The sequence below is a fragment of the Columba livia genome, chromosome 7 (assembly GCF_036013475.1).
Source record: "Columba livia isolate bColLiv1 breed racing homer chromosome 7, bColLiv1.pat.W.v2, whole genome shotgun sequence".
Classification (NCBI taxonomy): Eukaryota; Metazoa; Chordata; class Aves; order Columbiformes; family Columbidae; genus Columba; species Columba livia.
Window position 1 is genome coordinate 29509535 of NC_088608.1, and position 17954 is coordinate 29527488.

The following is a 17954-nucleotide window of genomic DNA, read 5'->3' on the forward strand; positions in this document are numbered from 1 at the left end:
TATTTTAGTACGGTATTTTACAGCTTGCAGTAACCACGAAGAGCTGAAGCTGCAGCTCATGCCCAAATACAGGGTAAGATTCCAATGAATAAGGCAACTTTATAGAACAAACACTGCTCTACTTTGCATGGCAGAACTTCTAAATGGTCATTTGAAAACCTCCCATGCCAGTTCTATACTGCTCAAGGGACACTGACCACTGACGAACAATATGCTCAGCCCTACTGCAATCAGAGCTTGGTTTCTCACCCCCTTCCCCCTCTGCACTGTTGCTGTGGAGCCCTCAGCCAGCATTGGGAGATGCATGAACAGCCCCAGAAAGCATCAGCAAGGTCCAGTGACCGCTGGGAAAGGTTCCTGTACCTCATACTGGTTGAGGAAGATGTGCAGCTGCTGCACGCTGATGCGGAGGTCAGTCTCATTGAATTCGTACGGAATGTTCCAACCCAACGGCCCAAAATTCCGCCTTTCTTGTACCAGCGCGTGGAAGAAGCAGAGGCCGTACAGCAACGTCTTGAACTCAGCCTTCAAAACAAATGCATCACCATTAAGAATTCATGGCTGGTTTAAAGTGTTTCATTTTTCTCACCCCCTGTGCAGCAGTGCTTTCTCTGAGTCACTGCAGAGCCATCATTTCCTTCTCCAGTAACACACTGGTGATGAGTCAGGGGCAGCTTTTCTTGACATATGAAGGCTTCAAATTGTCATAAGCATCTGTTCTAAATATTCTCTTAAACCAGTGTGAACCATCAAAGCAATTTCATTTTTAAAGCTATATAACCCCATATACATGATATACATGACACATACAATGATGTGTAAGAAGCATGGACCTATGACTGTTTTTTACACCATTGTTGTATAAAACATTGTTCACACAACTTTTCTGCTATTTTTTTTTCTCTTCTCATTAAAAAGAGATTTCAGGCTTTCAATGAAAAACCTCAGGAAGAAACTTTTGGGTTGTTTTTCAATTGAGACCATTTAATTAAGCATATGACCTCATTTAGAAGAACTATATTAATTAAAGAAAAATAAAATACTGTAAAATAAGTTTGCAAACAGACATCTAATTATGAAAGAGTGGTTAAGATTTTTCCTAGGTTTTGTTTGTTTGTTTTTAACTAGAGAACTGTAAGGCATAACACAAAAATCTCAATTGAAGGAGACTAGCAATAAAATGAAAATATAATTTACTTCACTATTGCCACTAATCTAAACCAGTTTCACTGCAGTGGACAATAACTATTTAATTTTGGAGTGTTTTTTTCCCTCGGAGCATACAGACACCGTCATCAGAGTCTGATTCAAATGATTTACAAAGTTCCAATACGTTACTAACAGGTTTTCTGCAGCTGTTGAAAAACTCAGGATCAGATATTGGATCCATCAGGTATGAACGAATTATATTGGCCCGTAAACCTTTCGGTGCTTCGTTAGTCATCTTCACTCCATTCTGAAGCACAGACACTGGGAAAGTGGCAGATGGGTAACTGGTGAGCCAAATTCGGAAATCTGGATGGGTTGTATCAGGATTTAGCTCCTACAATAAACACATATTAAAACAGGCAATTGGAACACACAACAGACTTATATATACCTCATATGTTGTTACCACTAAAGCGATTTTTTTAAGTGGCAAAACAGACCAGTCCAAAGTTTAATTTCTTAAGTGCTTATATGGGATTAAAGTGAAAGTCAAAGATATGAATGACAACTTTCCTTCTACGGCTGGTCTATTTTTATTCCAGACTTGAGTAGTTTGAAATAAACTTTGTCCTCTCTGGGCACATTTGTGGAATAGATGCCCAAGGAATGGGCCAGACCCACCACGTTTGTCAGCACTTGCTACTCCAGTAGGCAGAAGGAAAAAGACTCAACAGGTCACAATGACTCTTATCTCATGGGAACCAGCATGAAGGGTGCTAAGCTGGGCTGGCTGAATCAGACATGCCTTCTAAAGTAGTTCTAAGAAGAAGATAATACTTATTTTTACCTCACAGACTCTTTCCAGTGTTGGCATCCAGGAACTGGCCAGGTGGCAATTCTGCAGAACAACCCATGTTCCTTCCTTTACTGCCTTCTCTATCATCTTCATGGCGATTGGGCCTTGGCCTTGACCAAGTGACAGAGAACTCAACTTTGTATCACCATATCCCTGCACAGATAAAGCATACAACAAGTAAGAATAATATCACATAAATACACTGAAACTTCTGGTATGAGAGTTCACATCTATATGCATTCCTGAAATATTTTATGTAGAGTATATTTTAAAATACAGTTATAAGCTTTTTCTTTGTGTCATTCCAGTTGACTAAAACCTCTTATCTATCTTCCAGTAAAAAGGTCCAACTACACATCCCTTTAATCCAGAACTGCAAAAGTCTGACAGTTGCAAAATACTCCTAAAACCAGCATACTCTTTAGGATGTAGACAACCCACTACAGAATGCAGGCCGCATTTACAGCCCACTGGTTGGAAACTTGAAGTATGTCTGTCATTCTCAACAGCACAGAATTCTGACAGAATAGTAGTCAGGAAATTCAAGAATCAGAGCCATCAAAAATCCGTATTTGAATTCTGAGGTGTAGATGTCACCTAGGATCTTATATTACTGTGTTTTTTGGTTAAGTAATATATTACACATCATGCTTATTAGAAAAAAAATACCATCAACCTATAAGGTTCCTTAAACTGAATGTTTACACTAGTATGGTTTTCTACCATTTCTCCATTTTAGATCATGCAAACTGATTAAATAGATCATGACATCACTGCATTATAAAATATGCCAAAAATATTTAACATATGATTCCTTATGATCAATAGACAAATTGTTCATTCCTAAAAAAAATCCACTTGCATTGATTAGTGCCTTGTGTTAAAGAGAACCATGAGATCAATTTTAACATGTTTTTGGGCAATCCAAAACAGGTTTTTGAGCTTACTTTGGCATTTCTACTTGTCCTGAAACAAAGTTCTTGCTTCACACAAACATATGTATGTGCGCACACACACACACGAACATCAACTCTATTTAAAAAGTGTGGAGATATTGAAATACCTGATCATCAGCAAACTTAACAAGGGCTGCCATGGGGTCAGCACCGGGAGAAAGTACAAATATCAGTGGCGCGCAAGAGTTACTATCAGAAAATGCTTTGGACAAATCAAATGGAGGTGGCTCAATAAATGGACGTCCCAGGTTATGAATGATAAATTCCTGCACCATTGGTATTATCTATTAAAAAAAAAAAAAAAAACAAAAAACAAACAACCAAACAAAAAAGAAGAATAAGAAAACTAGAATTAATTAAAAGTGTCCTCATTTTGTGTAAGCATTAACACAGATCACTCTAAACATTATAAGATATATTTCAAGGACAGTATTCCTGCATATAAAATGAGATACAAGTGAAATCCCAGAGGAATCCATGATTTAGCAAGTGTAAATCCAGGCAAAAAATAGGCTCTAAGCTTGAAGATGCTCTAAGAGGGCTGGAAGCAAAAGTGCTCGGCAAAAGATCCTTCCTCTCATTTCTGTCACCACATCTGGACAGACTCTCATGCTGCTATAGGAAGCTGGATGTTCTCTGCACTTACACCACCTGTATTATGGAAAGGATGTCAAGTTTCAGGTCCCTAATGCAACACCTTTCAAAGGTGTGAAGATCTTGGGTAAGAAAACTACTGTGGAAAACAGTCTTGTACACGCTGGTGTTTAACCTTCCCGCTGAAGTGAACTGGGCTCTTTACCAACATGAGAGACACTTATAAAATGACTGCTTAACGCTTTGACCGTGTAAACCCTTACAGATATAATTCCTTTAAATATCACCATTCACTCTATCTCTGGACACAGCCTAGAATATTTTACAATAACCACCTCCCCTTTAAAGAAATGAACTAGTATTTGCAAATGTGATACTAAGAATTCATCTCTGAACCCAAAATTCAAGAAATACAAAAGGTTTCAAATAACAATTTTAACTTAAACACTTTGGTCACAATCAGGTATAATATTTTTTTAAATGTTATCTGTAAAATTGCTGTATTTGTAACTAGAGGTTTTAATTTCCATATTTGACATTTTGATAATAAAATCTGTATTTTGATACTGCATACAGGTGTTTTCAGTTAATAAGCACATAGTGTGACTGAGTACACAGAATGTGGCACAGGTGAAAAAAGTTCCAATACTTAATTTATCTTGATTGTCCTGCTCATCAACTCACCTGTGTCTTTCCTTACTTTCAAATTTAACCTTTCTCATTATAGCCAGGTGTGGACTAACAGTAGTCCCACTAGCCTCTGATTATAAGAAAAATTGTCTGTGCAAATTCTGTTTTATAGTAGGTTGATTTTTTTTTAAATAAAGATTCACAACTATGAGCATCTCTTGTGATCTGTGCTATATTCCGTCCTTACAGCTAGACAGACTCAAATCAGAATAGTTCTGCCTCAAAACACTTTCCATAGAACAAAATGAATCTATGTGTCTGCAGTAATTGCTACCTTTAAGCATCTACATTACCTGCACTCCTCCTTACCCTTAAATTATCTCCCTAGGTTAGACAAAATTTACCATAAATAGGAACATCCACCAAAAAAGCTGTAGGAGCAAAAACAGCAGGTGTACTGAAAAAAGAAAGTCACAAGGTTTGTCAGACAGTCTCAAGGAGGAAGAGCTCAGGCAAGTTTGGTGTGTGCACTGCAACTTAAAAGCTAAAGACCTACCCTTCTGTTTCAAGAAGCTTTTTCATTACCATTTCATATTTGCTGGGTTTTTTGAAATCTCATTAATTTCTTTTCCCTTTATGACTGAGTGGGGTTGAATGGTTGTAGACAACACAGCTGAAATGCATAATCGCAAATACTTTTGGTTTCCAAATGGACAGACCTTTCTGGATAAGTTTTGTACATACTTTGTCAGGTCGCAGGCAGCGAATGATGAGCATCCTTTGGAACTCCCCCAACTTGTCTTGCCACTCTCCAGGAAAATTCTCATGCTGGGGATCCTAAAAACAGATGTATTTCAACATTGTTTAAAGGATTTGTGAATTGCCAATAGTGAGAATAAATTATCTTTTAACTTGACACATGAATCCATCATGTATCTTCTTTTTAATCTACAGAAATAGGGTTGACATGCTTAAAGCTTTGAAGGTTTTTTTTTAATCTTTAAATATATAAACTTCTCTTGTAGTAGAGATTTTATGGTAATTTTTAAGTGTGTAAAAGACAATAACCCAAACTTCTTCTCTAGAAAATGGAGAAGGAATATGCTGGAGGAAACCTGAAAATGCACTTTACCCCCCTCTTTCTGTTAGACCTGAATTATGGTGTCAGTCTTCAGTATTACAATGGTAACCATATAATCAGGGATAATTACATTACAGTATTACATGATAAGCATGAGTTACGTTGCATCTGAATGCAGAAAATGAGTACAGGGAAACAAGAAACAGAAACAATGCCCCAGACCCGTTGACTCGTCAATGGCCCAAGAATAATCCAGCCATCATGTTGCCACTGCAGGAATCAGATGGGAGCAGCCATGGCTGTGGGGCATGTGAACGTCTTGTTAGACTGGAGCAGAGTGCAAGTGAGGTGTGCCTGGCTGGAAACTGGTGTTCCAGTTCTGCTGGTGACCATTTGGGCTGGGAAGGCTTGGCACAGAGGGATGCAGACAGACCTGCACAAGCTGCATTCTGAGAAGCATGGATTTAGCAAATCAAATCACGATGGAGCTCAGGTTCTGCTAAGGATCTGGAGCCTGCCTCCCTCCTTCCCCAACTTCCAGGCACTTAATTTCAGATTGGAATCCAGAATGCTGCACTATTTTTGTATTAATACACTGAAAACTCCACTGAGCGCTAAAACTCTTCTCCAGGAGAAGAGATGCACCAGTAGCTTTGAGAACAGGTCAGCCAGCTGGTGGATAACTGAGTTTCAGTCCATACTCCAAGATATGCAATACAACTTTAGATAAAACACATGGAATCCTTGAACTGGGGAGTTGAAGTCAAGTCTCCCGTACTTCTCAAAGCAACATTAACTACAGCAGGAGGAGGAGAAAAATGCATCTCAAACTCCTTTGAAATACATGTATATTCAGTCTATGACTTCTGAAGACAAAGTGACTCAAGCAACACTGCTTCCTGTGCCCTCTGTCTTTAACACACATGCACACAGGCATGAAACTGCCCTTTATTTATATTTGTGCATCACTAACAAGACAGGAAAAAGATCTGGTTGCATATTACCGGGGATAAACTAGAGCAGTAAGAAAAAGCCCACAGTCATGAAAAAAGGGATCTTCCCCAAGACCCATTATGAATTGGTATTTTTGAAAATTGTAGTGTATTCACATGAAAGTACTAGCATGAAGGCTAGAGAGGTCATGAAAATGGTTTCACATAACAAGTAAAAGGCATGGCAACTCTTCTGTATGAGGACAGCAATAGATAGTGCCGTTCCTTTTCATCTTGCGCTCAGGTTTCTGTAACTAAACGTTCCTGGCTTCAGCATTACTGTTTATTAAGTTCTTTATCAGTTAATTGATGATCTGATTCTATAGCTCTCATTTTATTGAATGCCACTTAAACGAAGGATTTTCTACTTATTTCAGTCTGGCTGTGTGAGTGCACATGGAGCTATCACGTACATCTTGAATCTTTACTTCTGAAAGTCAGCACCTTTTCTTTATAACAGGCATTGCTTCAAAAAGCTATCATCTCAAAGTGCGTCACAGAATAATCCCCTCTCTCAATCTGCTTTTCAATGCCATAATTTCTCTGTTTATTTCACAAGCAACTATTTCCCAAAGAAGAACTAAAGCCCTCAACTTGCTCTATCTTTTTGTAAATGTCCAGGGAAAGTGTTAGCTCTATAATTCGCCTGGTTCCTGCAATCTGAACAACTAAAGGAGCTGCAGCTGCTTAGCTTCTTTAATGTTTCAGTGTACATTTATGAGCATTTCCAATCAGAAATCCATTCTTTTCCTCTCTGCATACTTTCAGGCCATTTGTTAAAGAGAAAGGATTTCTAAATCTTTGACATTTACCATGAATACAACACATCACTCATTTTTATGAAATGGGTGTAAAAGGTCCTGGATCATTCGACTGACTATTGGTGGTAAATTTTCATTGTTTAAGTTAACAGTGAGAAAAGCACAAACAGACAGTATTAGCTGCACATGGAAGTGGTTATGGTCAGATATGGTGCAAGTAGGAAAGGAAGATAACTTTTTTAATCATGTCTTCAGGAGGTATGTTGGTGATGAACACATTGCCTATGAAGAAACTAGAGAGTGTGATAAAATAAAGGAGTTGATAGTAAGATTAAAGATGAATCAAGTGTCCAAATGTGGAGGAAAATTCACCTAAAGAGCCTAGATTTTAAGCAAACAGTGAGGAAGTGAGGATAAACACAGAGTCTTTCATGCACATATCTTCAGGTCACTGCCAGAGTTGGAAACAGAACACAGGTCTCCTGAACCCCACACTGGTTTCTTGACATGGAAATAATTGTTTTTTCACACATATCCAGCAAAGCAGCATGCCACATAATAGCATGAAAAGGCATCCTCAAAGTATGCAAAACAAATGTATGGAGTTACAAGGGACAGTGGTTGCCTTAAGTGTAGCAAATATCACTGTCACCTTACCACTCCATGTTTTGTTGTGTTTTTTTCCCTCCAAATTCAATTCAAATCCTGACTTGCTATTCAGAAGCCACCTGACAAACTGGCAATAATCTACTATTACACACCATTTGCTTAAATATTTACATTCCACTATGTAAGAGCCATGCACTTTCTTTTCCCTAAATAAATATTTGCCATGTGTTAATTAGCTTAAGAATGCAAGCAATCATGGATGTTAACATACCATGCTGTCATACACCAGTTTCCATCCATCCTTCAGTTGTGTAAAATCCTCACGAATATTTGTGAAGTGTGACAAATCTTCTAGTCGACAAATTTCATCCCACGATTTTGGAGGAAGCCAGGTACATGGATTAGAAAAGGGATTGTCCAAACCTATGCCTCCAGTCAACAGAAATTTCCACTCATCCTCATCAATCTGCAATATAAAACATTGCTCTTAGGACTAAATAAATAATATCTATTTGTTTTAGTAAATTTTGGAGGAAATCAATACCTTTATCTGAATTCTTGCATTAGTTGAAAAGGCTTCTATATCACTACTAAAAGCTTATTTCCAAAGTGTTCACTATCTGGTTTTCAGTTACACAAGAATTTAAGGAATTTAAGATATGAGCCAGTCTGAAGATTCATCTGCATTCCTAACTTGGGGAATGAACAATGTTAACTGATTACATTTTTTACACCCATTCTTCAAATCCCAAAATGTTGAAGGAAAAAAAATACTGGAAATATCTGAGGGAACCATGCCTTTTGCAACCTCTTCCTATAATGCAAGTCTAAATAGGAAAACAAAATATCAGCCTATCATGTCTCATTCCTTTCACAATACTCCTTTATCTCAAAATTTCTTTGATGGCTTGAATTTGTAAATTGAAGTCCCTGTTAATAGGAGAGAAGGGTCCCATAATTATTACTGTCAGCTCTTGAAAGAATTCACTTCTACTCCGTATTCTCTGAGATAAAAATGTCAAAACTTTCTAAAATCTGAAATGTTTACACGTTACACTGAAAGAAACAACCCCAAGCAACTATAAGGACTGTTTTGAGGACAATATCATTCACATGCATGTGAATTTTTAAAAATCCTGTAAAGAAATATTTTGAAAAGAATTACTAGAAATCAATAGAATTCAGTTAGTACAAGTGTTTGATTGTGAGGAATTCCATACAAAAATAAATATATTTAGCACCATAAGTGAAAAAGATTAGTAGCTTCTTAAATCAATGTTTATAATTCATTTTGATATGCTTTTAGAACTTCATACATTACAGTAAAGTTGCAAAGTATTCACTGTAAGAATAACAGGGCCTGGGCTCTGCTTGAAGTAATGTGTAGAAAAACTGTTATCAACCAGCTCAGTTTTGTCATATCAGTTTGTCATAGATTTATTTCATTCCAGAGAATCTTTTTTCCAGGCTTATAATTGCTTCTTGAAATGAAAAACACCACAAAATTGAGGCTTAAATAATACAATTAGATATAAACTTATCTTTCTATTCTTATCATGTATGTTCCTATTACTGACAGTTTGTATCTCATATCAACAGCAAATTATTTTTAAATACTGACCAATCTTTCATATTTCAGTAGATTCACAGTTAGACAAAAAGAGAACAGCAGCTTGTCCTTTTCAAAGAGGGAGCGACAGATATTGACATAAAGTGAGTAAGTAAAATGATCCTTGAGAATCTTCAACCTAGAGGTGTTGAAAAAAAAATTTATCTTCCATTAATATCACTCTAAAGTGGTGCCCTCTGGAAACCTGCTACAAACCATTCATATGTCTTTTATTCTAATAAACTCTCCAGTCAATTACCCCAAAGCAATCATTAAATGAATGTACCATTGTGAGAGCAAAATAACATTAAAAAGATCTCAGTAACACATGATTTTCAGAGGAAGTGAGAGGTTCCTTTTGGGAGGGGTATAAAAGAGCAGCAATTTTAAAATTCATTATGCATATAAATACCAGGGCCAAAATCAAAACAATCCATCTTTCAAGGTTATCTGAAATCTGTTTCCCATTCTACAGAGAATTTTCCTTAATATGCTGTAATACAAATTCAGTTAAAACTCCCTGATTTATTACCAATCATTTCTTTAAACACAAAGCAAGCAGGCCATCTGTTGTTTTATAAAGGTTTCAGTTTTAATACCTTGAATACCTAGTAAAATAAGGAAAAGTCCCTTGGGGTGGTTAGAAATGCAGTGTTTGAATTTCCACAATGACTTCAAATCCTTCTTCCAAGTCAGTGACAAAGATGTGCAGGGGTGCTGTGGCTTTTTTCCAACTTCCAGAGTCACCAGTCCCTCAGCAGGGAACTACTCAGAGGGTGTTCCTGCAGTTCAGACATGGGGACCACTCTAAAACCTATGTGTGATCCATCAGAATCGAAAAGTGGAAAGCTTTTGATGAGAGATAAGATGGAGAGCAACCTATGTTGTTTGATCCATTTCTCCTTTTTAGTTTTGTGTTTCAATCTAGATCTGTTTTCTTCCATTCAACTGACAAGAAATAGACCATTTTAAATATTATTATTGCAATAAGCACTCCTGTTTTTTATTAGCTTTTTAATTCCTTTCAAAATTAATGATTGCTCATCAGTTAAATGGATACAGACACAATTTATACACAAAATAGTGACACAAAGATGATCGTGCAATAAAATGTAAACTCTTCTCAAGTTACAGAAGTAGCATGGTTTGCACGAGAAAAGAATGATCAAAAAAAAAAACCATCTCAGCAGAGGCTGCATTAAAAAATGTCTGACTAGTGAAGACAGCCCAAGACAAATGGTCTGATGTGAATTACTAATTCACAGAGAATTTTCTGAGTCTGTCTTCCTCTGCCTTCACTGGGCAAAATAATCAAAATGGGCTTAAACCAATCATTCCCTGGGGATGCACACTGTCAGCTGGGATTCAGCTCCAGTATCTTTATATTTCTTCTGACAGGAAGGTTCTGAATGAAAATGAGATTATTTTATTTATTGCTTACTTTCATTTAGGCACACAGGCATACAGGAGGTTGTTTTGAGATACAGAAGAGTAAGATTTAAAGTTCAAGAGCTAAGTTTACAGAACACAGATTGCCTTATTGGTAAAAGGCTACCTTGAATGCAGTTTCAAATATGGCACCAAAAGATTAAGCTCCGACTGAAATGATTATTAGCAATATGTTAGATAATACAGTTATGCCAGACTAAGAGTGTCCAGACCTTGTCTAAATTCTAGTGAAAAAAATACCCTACCTAACAGTATGCCACTAAACTGGACACTATATATTAAACTACACACTAAGTACTGCCTTACCAGGTACTACAACTTATTCATGTTTAAATAAAACATGGAGAGTAATGCTAATCCCCAAATGGCTACTTGCAATATTAACTAGAAAAACTTTCTGTATACAAACTGGGAGATCAGTTTCCGTCTCCCATCCTTTGTTCATCTGAGGAACATGCAAGTATCTATGTAACATAAGCAATGTTTTGTGATTTGAAGATCAAATAAAGACACTGAATTAGAATTTAGTAACTGATGTGACAGAGTACTGAAAAACTTTCTTTACACCAGCTCTGTGTAGATAATTCACTTCAAAGGTACAGTTTGCATCATCCTAATGGGATCATAATAGTGAGGTCCATCACATGTTAAAAAAAATTCAGGTTATTAAAGATTGCACAGTTTCTCCTGTTCTCATGAACAAGCTGGAAGAGGGAGGGACACCTTCAGTATAAAACAACAATCAAACAATTTTAAAAGTGGCTGGGTTCAGAATTGCTGCCTGGCACACTCCACAGCCAAGAGCCCCAGTCACAAGACTTCATTCACCCTCACCACTTGTCTGAAAAAGTTTCTTGCCTGTTTCTTGAAGACATACAAAGTCACTACATGAAAGGAAATGCAAAATCAAAGCAGGTGAAGCATTTTAATCTAACTGATACTTAGTAATTTCACACACAATTATTCAATAGAAACAGTGAAATGTGTTGCACTTTTAATATATTGTACATATTTGGTTTCTATGAATAAATTATTTTCCAGAAAACAGTATCTGACATACAGATGTGCCAAAAAACATTTCAAAGTATAATGCCTGAGACTACAGACTTTGGAGAAATTACAGTAACATTTCTGAACTAACTATTAATAGATCACCAATTCCAAAGAGCAAATTATCACTCTTACCTTGATTGTAAAACTTCTGATTGCTCTGAATTATCTATAGACATGATGAAAAGGTTAATGAACCACATGAGTGAATACTGGTACATGGGCTCAATGTTGGCTAGATCAGCAATCGTAAAAAACAAGACTGATGAATGGATGGCGATAGGCCGATAGCCCATACGAGTAGCATCAATCTTCTTCTCCGTCTCTTCAGCTACAGCTTGCTTTTCAGAAATCTCATTAGCCAGAATTTTGGAAGATGACAATATCTTAATAGCAGTTTCATCCTCCAAAATATTTCCTTCTGAGGCTGAAAGAACTTCTAAAATCTTGTCTTCTATTTCTTTTAGCTGCCTAAAATATTATAGAAGATTTTTCACATATGAAAATTACAGCTGTTTTCTGTTAGTTTCTACAAAACAAGACAACGTATAGCTTCTATTCATGATATGTCACTTAAATAGCAAAACCTTTTTTCCTCATTAAACCTTCCCTTAAATTTAAGAAAAAGTAGCCACTTTCAGGCTAAAAATGGATGGTCAAGGGAGGAAGTGACAAACCACTTGGAATACAGTACATTTCATGCCTTGACCCACAAGGAAAGATGGCCTTTGGTGTGTACAATCAGTGCAAATCTAACACACAGCCTTTAGTATCTAATCCAAAATTGCAAAGACAGCAAATTATATGCCAACATCATGGAAGGGACATGTAAAAACAGACAGAGGACAGGATTGAGAGTTACATTTTGCAATTACGCAACGCACAATTCAGCTCTTTAGCATTTTCTAATAGGACCAGAAATACGAAACCACATCAGAAGAAGAAAGGCACAACCAATAGGTATATGAGTAAGAGTGTGCACCCAAATCAGTCTAAAAACCAGCAGAAGTCTAAGTTTGGGCAGTCTTGAATTTCCTGTTAAATCAATCAAAAACATGGTCTCTGAAACTTATTTCCCATGATTGTATTTCCTTAAACTGCAACCTGCATCTGTCCCTAGCAAGGGAGCCTCTCTCAATACCTTTTATTCTCAGCCCCTTGAAGGATGAGGGCTTGTTTTTCTTCTTCAAGATCTGGCCTTTCTCTTGCAACTACAATTCCCAGCAGCTGATCCTGCATTCCTTCTGAAGTTATCATGAAGTTCAATAATGTCACCTGGTAGAAGAAACAGGTTTGGAAAGACAGCAGAGATGCAATCAAAATGCTGCTTCAAATACAAGCTGAAGTTAGTATAAGACCATGTCATATGCTCAACCAAACATGGAGAGGAAATGAATTACAGCTGAGAGTTTAAGCTGATGAGTTGGAAAGCAAACTCCAGGCTTAACATGGAAAATTAAACATTAAAGGAAAATTAAACATGAAATATTCATGACAAGAATTTATAGAATTTCATTCCTTCCTCTGTACATGGAAACTTTGAATATCAGTGCTTCAAGTGACTGGTCCATATAACAAAAATGAACATAACTACGTCTGCTGCCTAAGTTTTCTCTCTTTAATGGCCTTGTCCACATGCAATTTGTGGCGCTATTACTACAGGGATATTAGTATCCTTATTACTATCCTAGAATTAGGATAGCATCATGTTCACTTTTTCATTGGAAAGTGACTGGAAAAATCACTTATTGTTTAAAAGTATTCCCATGCCATATTTATAATGTATCTGGAAAAGCCCATGTGTTCTTGCTGAAGAAGTGACAAAATGGATGATATTTTACAGGAGAAAGGGAAGCAATAGTTTAAGCAGAAGAAGGCTGGAAAATAGTTTGATGCATGGAGTTCAAAACCAAGAAAATAATCTACTTACCCAGCATCAAGACTGATGAAAACATTGGTTTCAATTCATTGAAATAGTGACTACAGATTCTCTTTGGGCTTTCTTGGTGGGTATGGATACCATTGACTTGTGTTTCAAAAGAATGTTTGCCTTGAACATAGTGATTTGTTAGAATATGGAATATAATACCTGTGAAGTTAATTGGTCTTGATCTGCTTCTGCCACTAATGACATCTCAAAGTTGGCCAAATATTTGAGGCTTTTTTTTCATGAGTTTTGCTTGCAAAGTTAGGAAGGGTAGTATTTTAACTTTCTTAAAATACATCACTCATGTTTTTTTGTTAGAGTAAGCCTCATCTTAAAAAAAAATTTGGAGGACAGATAGCATATCTGTGTTCTTGCACTGAAATGAACAGAAGTTATTCCCTTTCATTAACTCTTGTCCATTTTCCCTGCAGCAGCACTCCTTCACTGTTGAAACAACTTCCTGTTCATTTTACTGACATTCATAATGGTTTTAAAAGTTTTGATTTCAAGGTTTTGTGTTTCAGTACAGTCAATGTTGAACCACGGTGGAGATATGTAATACTTTTCTATAAACAGTTCTTCAAAAAGAATAATAAATAAAAGGGGGAATACATCTCCCAAGCAACTTCAGAAAGACTGAAACACCAATTTTGTTCCTTAAAGCAGGAAACCAACTATTTTTTTTGTCCTAACAGAAAAATAGGAATAGCTATAGTTATCAAATATATAATTCTGTAAATACATTTTCTGCTATAAAGAAGGCACAATGCCAGGAATTGCTCAGACTACCATTCATAACCACACTATGGATAAAAATCATGAATGTGAAAGCCTAATGTGGATGTTGCATGTGAGATGACTATTACAGTAAGTCCTTGTAAATATTTTTATAATAAAAGGTGACCAAATAGCATCAGGAGATACAGACTGTGAAAGGTATTAAAATCAATTCATCAATTAAATTCCTGACAGTATGAAAGAACGACAGCATAGCAAGGTGAAGTATAAGACTTGAGCAATGTCAGCACATGATACCAGTCTTCCAGCAGTGTGAAAAAAAAACCCAGAGTTGCCAGGGGAGGAGTAAGCAAATGTCAGAAATTCTTCCTCGATTTTAAAAACAGAATCATTGTAAAATTAAAACAGACTTGCACATCCATTTTGCAAGTTCTCACCTTAACAGATGTCTCTGGAAGATAATGTGGATTTCTCAACTTAGTTGTAATATAAAAGCGGAATTCAGGAGCGTACTCGATAGTGGAGTCTCCAAGGCAGATGCATATGCTCCCTGACTGCTTAAATGTTTGTTTGAGCAACAGTGGCTCTAGGATAGGATCAAGTTCTTCTCCAACATTCTCCAGTAGCACTTCAAAATAACATAAGAATTAGTAGGGCTTTCCTGGCATTTATATTAATAATTGACTATTCTTTTGAATACATAGGTATCATGTGTATTTACTGTGTGTAAACAATAGAAAAATTAATTGAGCAACATCTAGAGATAAGATTAACATTTCTGAGAGTATTCGGCTGCTTGAAAAATGAATCAACAAAATGTACTTTTTATTTCTTTTAAATAGTATACCAGTTTGCAAAAAAAGCCACTAAAATCATTATTACTGCTGCCAATGGCTTAGAAAAGCAGTTGAAGGTTACCATTTTTAAAAAGGGAAGTAACAACAAATTAAATGCCACACACTACAGAAATAATTTGGGGTAACTAAGTCTGCCTCTGTTTTCATTGTAAGCATTTGAGATCGTAAAAATCAAGAAATAAATCATGGATAATAAATAATCCTTTTATTTACTTGTAATCTGGTTAATCATTGAAAAATAGCTGGAGTTGTAACTTTGTATTTCATTAATTTAGTTCTATTTCAGGCTAATAATGACTACTTGCAATAAAGATCCTACAGAGAATATTAAAATCATTAATGATCACAGCCTAGCAATCTGGTATGGATGTTCTAGAAAAGCCAAATACAAACAACACTACATTTTAGAAATAACACTATTGTAATATGAAAACAAAAGCATGGCAAATCTAATAAAGCAATCAAAAGATACAAATTAAATGGAGCATTGTATTGTGTAAGAAGTATCTTGTAACCTGGGCTGAGGACTTCCATTACTATAGAACTAATGTGATTCAAAATGAGAGAGAAATTTCTCAGTTTTCCTTAACTATAATAACATTTGATTCTCAGTGAAGTTTCATTTTTAGCTAATTGTGACCCCTCCAGATTCTTCTGTAATTCACACTGTCATTAGCCAACCTACCAGGACTTCCAAACTGAATGCAATTTTCCAGTGTTGTAACAAATTGAGGGTCACTGAGTTTGACCACATGCAAGTTATTGGCTTTTTCCATGTTCTTTATCCATTTGTTTGCTTGACCCTGAGGATCTATCATCAGAGGCCATCTTCTTGCATTCCTGAAGGGAAAAATACAAACTTTCAAAACTGAGGCATAAGCTCTTCAAATGTTTACCTAAAAGGACTTCTTAAGGCAATTTACTCCCTCTAGCATTAAAACAAAAGCACATCAGTATGAAACAGTATGAACAGGCACATCCTTGGGCAAAATCGTTGATGAATTAACCAGCAGACAGATGAATCTTAAAGGTCATTGTTTAAAAAAAAAAAAAAAAATTCCTTTTCCAAAGAAAGTACTTAGAATAAGACTTGTTACTTCCTAGAAAATTTAACTGATTTTACAACACTTTCAAAATAAAAAGATGGCTCTAGTTTTTGAACAGCTTTAATACAGACTTATGCATGAGTGAGCATTTTCAAAATGGACTTTTCCACCAGAGAGACAATTTAGAGTTAGTATAAAGTGAAATACATAAACAGATTCAAAGGTTTTAATCCCTAATCCTAAAGCAGCAATGGACACAAAGAACTTCTGGATTTACTTTTGCCAGATTTAGTAACTACTTCACTGAATATTTACAATATTCTCTACCTTGTGTAGTTACATTAACCAAGATATCTAAGACTAGTGACACATTGTAATGGCCAATTACAATCACAGCAAAAAACATCTCAATTAGAACCCAGCCAGGCAGGCACAAGTGAGAATTCCAATATAGTCCTAAACATTTGGATCAAGGGCCCCAGTCAGATCCCAGTTGGTTAGCAGATATACCATAGCCTACTACTCAAAGAAAAAAGCCAGCAATACTTTTTTTCCCAGATTCAGCATAAAAAGAAATCTTATGGAACTTTGGAAAGAAGAAAAAAGCAGAGACTGTTTTTTAAATTTTTGGCAACTGCTGGCAGCTCTGGCAGCTCAGCAAGACCAAGTCCCTGCCAAGATGCAACAGAGGCCAACATTTCCCAACCCCAGTGTCAGCTTGTGGTGAGCGCAGACTTACAGAATGCTTGATGCCGTTATGAGCAAACTGATGTTGAACTTAGTAGTGTTATTCCTAACTATCATGTATGTGTATTAGTGAAAAAAATAACTCTGTACTCAGAAATCATGACTGATCCAGTCTGTATGAAGCATCAATAGCCGGGGGAACAAGGCCCTCAAGAAAACAGACTGCAAACTGTCAGTACAGAATCACCTTCTCACCTTTCATCCACTCTCCCCAAGTCCCTCCAGGATAAGGAAGATCCATGTCTACCTGCCTGAATGGATGTGAAAGCACCTTTCTGAAATCAGAGGCTATGGTGGGAAAGGCCTCTCACACCTTTTCTTGTTGAAGCAGTTAAAAAGGACATCGACCAAAAGGCAAGAAACAGAGCAGGAAACTGCCAAGAGTGTGTGTGTGGTTGGAATCACCCCCTGTAAGAAAGGAGACGAGGAGTACTCTCCATTCAGACTTTCTGTACCTCCCTAACTGCCCTCAGGAGTAGAGATACTTGGGCTTTTGGTTGTTGTTTTGTTCCTGTGACCCAGGAAAGGCAAGACTCAGCTCATCAGTGCACAAACCAACACTGCCAAAATGTCAGGGCTTTCCACACTACATGTGTTACAAACATGGTGTTAATATCTCCTACCACCTGGCAACATGAATTAAGAAACTGTCTAGACAAGTAACCAAGACATCATCTACAGTATTTCCAATGTCATCTTAAGGAAAAAGTATGTGACCCTCATAGAAAGATTAGCAAAATTATTTTCAGTAGCTCTACAGAAACACCTTTTGGTAGCTCCTGATGCTAGCATATTTCTTCAAAATCAAGGAGCTTTAACTTTTGAAAGAAGAATTAATTCCATATCTACTGATTGTACCACAAGAATAGTATTCTATTCCTGAAGCATTTTAAGATGTTTTAA

General features: G+C 36.5%; 1 protein-coding gene across 3 annotated transcripts in view; it reads right to left on the minus strand.

The window, feature by feature from the left end:
* The window catches only part of DNAH7 (dynein axonemal heavy chain 7), a 98317-nt gene that overhangs the window by 7802 nt on the left and 72561 nt on the right, over positions 1-17954 (minus strand). For all 3 annotated transcript variants that reach the window (XM_065068945.1, XM_065068946.1, XM_005501764.3), the window contains 11 exons: positions 15944-16098; positions 14839-15029; positions 12878-13011; positions 11872-12207; positions 9250-9376; positions 7900-8094; positions 4930-5022; positions 3069-3245; positions 1997-2158; positions 1343-1543; positions 364-525 (listed from right to left, as the gene is read on the minus strand). In XM_065068945.1, coding sequence (XP_064925017.1) covers positions 364-525; positions 1343-1543; positions 1997-2158; positions 3069-3245; positions 4930-5022; positions 7900-8094; positions 9250-9376; positions 11872-12207; positions 12878-13011; positions 14839-15029; positions 15944-16098 — 1933 coding nt within the window. The remainder of the gene's footprint in view (positions 1-363; positions 526-1342; positions 1544-1996; positions 2159-3068; positions 3246-4929; positions 5023-7899; positions 8095-9249; positions 9377-11871; positions 12208-12877; positions 13012-14838; positions 15030-15943; positions 16099-17954) is intronic.